This window comes from Cannabis sativa, chromosome 4, assembly GCF_029168945.1.
Source record: "Cannabis sativa cultivar Pink pepper isolate KNU-18-1 chromosome 4, ASM2916894v1, whole genome shotgun sequence".
Lineage (NCBI taxonomy): Eukaryota > Viridiplantae > Streptophyta > Magnoliopsida > Rosales > Cannabaceae > Cannabis > Cannabis sativa.
Window position 1 is genome coordinate 51,610,141 of NC_083604.1, and position 4,993 is coordinate 51,615,133.

The 4,993-nt window shown below is 40.1% G+C and overlaps 1 protein-coding gene across 1 annotated transcript; it reads left to right on the forward strand.

The window, feature by feature from the left end:
* Window positions 1-1,582: 1,582 nt before the first annotated feature.
* LOC115713385 (uncharacterized) lies at window positions 1,583-4,659 on the forward strand. Its single transcript, XM_061114177.1, has 6 exons — window positions 1,583-2,572; window positions 2,669-2,845; window positions 2,966-3,658; window positions 3,753-3,944; window positions 4,032-4,357; window positions 4,437-4,659. The coding sequence occupies exons 1-6, from the start codon at window positions 1,709-1,711 to the stop codon at window positions 4,573-4,575; spliced, it is 2,391 nt and encodes a 796-aa protein (XP_060970160.1). The 5' UTR covers window positions 1,583-1,708; the 3' UTR covers window positions 4,576-4,659.
* Window positions 4,660-4,993: the final 334 nt, after the last annotated feature.

Sequence of the window (4,993 nt, forward strand, 5' to 3'; positions counted from 1 at the left end):
ATAATAAATAATTATATAAAAAAAATATTTTCGGTTTTTAAATTAAAATAAAATAATATTTTAAATTAAACCTACAATTTTGAAAAATTAGGTTTCACCTAACCTAAATATCATTTCAAAAATTTGCTAACCACTTTTAAAAAAATTATTGTTATTTTATAAATCAAATATTCAATAAAATAAAAAAAATGATAAATTAATATACTTTTCTCATTTTATAATTTAATTTAAATAAAAAATTAACAAAATTTAAAAGTTAGCAAAATATCTTATTTCTATTCAAAATATCATGATTATAGTTATCTTATTTTAAATTTAAATAAGGTCAAATTATTTAAAAAAAATTAATTTAAAAAGTTTAATATCTGACCTTAAATTTAAAAAATAAGATAAAATAATCAAATTTAAAAATAAGATAAAAAATTAAGCAAAAAGATAGATTGTTACCTATTTTCAAAGGGAAATTTCATTAATTGACCCTAATAAAATACCCCATTTCAAAATATATACCCTCCACTAATTTATACAAATTAATTCCACTATTACTCATTTGTACCCAAAATACCCCTCAAATTTAATTTTCCTATTCTCTCTCTCTCTTTCCGTCTTTCCCTCTTTCACTCTCTCTTTCTCTCTCTGTCGTTTGTTATTCCCTCTCTTTCCCTCTCTCGTTCTCTCTCTGTCGTTTACAACTTTCGAACGTTACTCCACGACGACGACCCAACGACCCAACAACGCAGTCCACGACCACGACCCCACTCCGGCCACCCACCCACGACCCTGACCCAATCCTCTCTCTATCTACTGTTCTCGTTCTCTCTTTCTCTCTTTCTCTGCCTATTGCTCTCGACATTGGAACCCAACCCACCCACACCCACGGCCGACATTGGAACCCAACAAATTTTCAGAGGTCGTAGCCACCAAAACCAGAACAGAGGTCGTAGCCCCCAAAACCACGAACAGTCAAAGGTAAGTTTTTTTCTTATTAAAAAATAGAATTTTCATAGAATTGGATGGGAATTTGTGTATGTTATTCTGATTAGATTGTTTTAGGATGTGTATACGAACTTGTGCTTGTTTTTCTGCATGTTAATCAGTAGTGTTTTATTGTTCAAACAAGTTGTCGATAGGTTATCGATATAATGTCGACAAGATTGAAAGTGTTTGAGTCTGTGTTGTTAGTGTATGTCGATAGGATATCCTTGGTATGTCGATAGGATGTCGACCTTTTTTGGAATAAAAGTGGAGGTCTATAATGTCGATAGCATATCGACCTTATGTCGATATCTTGTCGACCATTGTTATTTTGTTGATATATGTTTGATAATGTCGATGGCATGTCGACATGATGTCGACCTTATGTCGACGATTGTTGTTTTCTGCAAATATATTTGTATGTCGACAGGATGTCGACAGTTTGTCGATATGCTGTCCACAAAGTTATTTTGTTACTGTTTTTGTCATAATGTCGACAACATGTCAACAGGATGTCGACAGGTTGTCGATATGTTATCCACAAAGTTATTTTGTTACTGTTTTTGTGATAATGTCAACAACATGTCGACAGTATATCGACTGTTTGTCGACCAAATTTTTTGTTTACTTACTGTTTGATAATGTCGACAGAATATCGACATGATGTCGATGTTATGTCGACCATTTTTTAATTTTTTTGGCAGTTGTATTGATTTGTTTTTTGTTTTTTCAGATGGCTCCCAGACTCATCATTCCAGCACCCGAGCATTTTACTGGCCGCGTCACATATAGGGGCACTGGAATTTTTGCAAAAATCAAAGCTCGGTTTGAGGAGTTCAACCTTAATAACACGGCGAAGGAAAGCCGTTTCGGCAGCTTCTGGAATGCCGTACCCTTGACCTTCTCCTCGGTGTTATTTCACCAGCTGATGCTCCACAAAATGAAAGTGGATGCTCAGGAGGAGTTGAGGATGAGGTTTTATGTTGGTCGAAAGGAGGTCCGATTCGGGGTGCTGGAGTTTGCACTCATTACGGGTTTGGACTTCTCCTCGGGGCCAACAGAAGAGGAGAAGGCTGCGCAGGTCGCGCGCTCGGGGTCAGACCGATTGATCAACAGATATTTCAACCGGTCTGATAGTGTGAAGACAGAAGCACTCCAACTTCAGTTCACAAACTGCCAGAACCCGGAAGACTTGTACAAGCTCGGCTTGTGCTTGTTTGTGGAGTCAGTGCTTCTGGGCCGCGAGGCAAACGCGCTGATTACGCCTCACATACTTAGATATGTGGAAGACCTCGAGTTCTTCTTCCGGATTCCTTGGGGGAAGCACTCATTCGCCAGACTCATGCACTCGCTTCAGAAAGACATGTTGAAACAGAAGGCCAACTACGAGAAGAAGCTGAGTTCGGATGTTCAGCACGAGTGCAAATACACAGCATATGGCTTCGCACCTGCAGTACAATATTGGGCGTACGAGGCCATTTTGGAGGTTGGGAAGAGGTATGGCACGAACCACGGGATTCGGTTCCCCAGGATGCTTAGCTGGACGAGCAAAGGCGATATTGGGAAGAAAGACGTCAGTGCATTATTTTCTAGACGGGTATGATTTTCACTTATGTTCAGAATAATTATTTAACATAAATGCTTGTAATAAATGCTAAATGGTTTTATTTTGATATTTTTGAACCATAAACAGAATCTTGAAGTGGTGAAGGGGCTACTTCCACGGACAGAGGAGGAGGCATTTGTGAGGACCATATCTTACGATGGTGTGGAGAACCTGGTTGATGATGTTGTGGATGACACAGAGGCTGAGGCAGGTAGTCAGGTACCAGAGACTCAGGTCCCAGACACTCAGGAAACAGACACTCAGGTACCAATTTTTGGAACTTTTTTTTATGTCTTTATTTTTTATTGTTTTTGTTTTGTGATATTTGTTACATTGTGGAATTATCGTATGCTTACCGTATTTTTTTGATATATATTTTTTCAGGCCACTGGTTCAGAACCTCAGCCCAGTGCACCATCTTCATCAGGCGTTCGGGGTGCCGAGTACACTGATTTAGTGGCTCGGTTGGATAGGATCGAGGCTGACACTCAGGGTCTGTATGCTGCTCATGTCGAGCTGAAGAAGGCATACGAGACCAGCCATGTAGAGCTGAAGGGTGGTCAGAACGTAATTATGGAGCAGCTCAGACACATATTGGCCATGTTGAATCGTCCGCCAACGACAGCTTCAGCACCGGAGGCCCCAGCAGATCCATCTACCCCACCACCAGCTGCTTCACCCCCAGTAGAAGAGGATGAGGTCTTCCCCGACGATTACGATCCTTATGAGGGAGCTCCAGCGACTCCGATCGAGGCACAACCTCTTATCCATGTACATGACACCGAGTCGCAGGGTGAGATTCTGTCGATAGAGGCACAACCTGCAGTGGTTAAGAGTCGGAAGAGGAAGAGAAAGCCTCCTGTATGGTTCGGTGACTATACGGAGATGAAGAGGAGACATAGGCCATCTTCGACTTTTGATCCCCTGGAGCCACCGGATGAGAAATTGTTAACCACTTTCCGAAAGTGGTGTGTTGGACTCATTCTGAACCACCGACTTCGGGATTTGAGAAGTGGTGATTACGGTCCAGGATTCTTTTGGATAATGCTCACACCAAAGGAATGGCTTACAGATGACGTAAGTAAAGTATTTTATAATATTACTTCACTTTACAACTTTATGTGCAATTAATATATTTTTTTGTCTAACTGACATTTCCCTTTATATGCAGCATATAGATGCAGCAATGCATATGCTGAGGAGGCGACGCACCGACTATCCACTGACATTTCCTCAGAAGGGTATCATTCTCTCCACATTCGTGACCGCCATGATGAGCAGTGCATGGACGAGCCACAAGGGTCCGAGGAAAAACTTTAAATGGGAGGATTATATCCTGGACTACTGCACAGGGGCTCATAAGGTATTGTTTTAGTAAGATTTTAAATGTTAATTGTTTGGGAAGATTATTATGGTTTGTTAATTGTTTCGTTGTTCTCTGTAATTACAGTCCCAAGTCTTTGAGAGATGGAGGGGTAACGAGTTTATTTACTTCGTTCTGAACCTTCCCGAGGCAAGGCACTGGGTCACAGTTGAAGTCGACATAGAGCTGTGGAAAATTAATGTCTACGACTGTGATTCCAGCGTCTGTCATTGGACCGCCTTGGAACCCATCCTGAAGGTTTGGGCAGAACTGCTGCCCTCGCTAATCCTTGCAACCGGGGAATTTCCACATAACAACCAGATCATGGCGTTAGCTAACTGTGACATCACGGTGCTTCCAAAAATGCACGCGACTCGAGCCACTCACGACTTAGTTCCGAAGTCAGCAACCAGGTACATAGCGATAAAAAAGTACTATAGTATTAAAATATGTTTTACGTTAGACTGACTTTACATTTTATTTTGCATTTAGTGGTGATTGTGGCGTCTATTGCATTGAGTATGTGGAGCATCTCATGATGCAGCGTGGATTGACCGATGTGACGCCAGACCGGATAGCTATGTTTCGTCAACGGTGGTGTGTCGATTTATTTTACCAAAATGTCGGCTGATTATATGTGTAATTATTGGGACATTGTATATTTTGTGTAATTAACATTACAGTTATGTATATATAGATTTTCTTTTCGTTCAAATTTTGATAATTATTCGTGGTTTCAAATATAAAATATCAATATTATTCAACAAAAATAACTATTAAACCTAAAAATAATTAAAATATTTGAAAAATATTCAACCTCAACAAAAATAACTATGACAAAATATGCATCATTACAATATATCAAATTTCCCAACGAATGCGTACAAGACGCCTCAAATGCGGGCTTTGCATGTTGCTCTGTTGTGGCCTGAACTACCACAGCGGCTGCAGTTTCGTGGTACAAAACCTTTTTTATCACCAGACGGGAAACGGTTCTCCCGTCTTCTCCCAGCGTTGCTTTTTCTTGGACGACCTACAGGCTTCTTTTC

What these genes read in the sequence shown, in the direction of transcription:
- LOC115713385 (XM_061114177.1), top strand. Translation starts at nt 1,709, where the DNA reads ATGGCTCCCAGACTCATCATTCCAGCACCCGAGCATTTTACTGGCCGC. An exon ending in GTGCATTATTTTCTAGACGG is followed by an intron (nt 2,573 to 2,668) that starts GTATGATTTTCA and finishes AACCATAAACAG; the next exon opens with AATCTTGAAGTGGTGAAGGG. An exon ending in ACTGCACAGGGGCTCATAAG is followed by an intron (nt 3,945 to 4,031) that starts GTATTGTTTTAG and finishes CTGTAATTACAG; the next exon opens with TCCCAAGTCTTTGAGAGATG.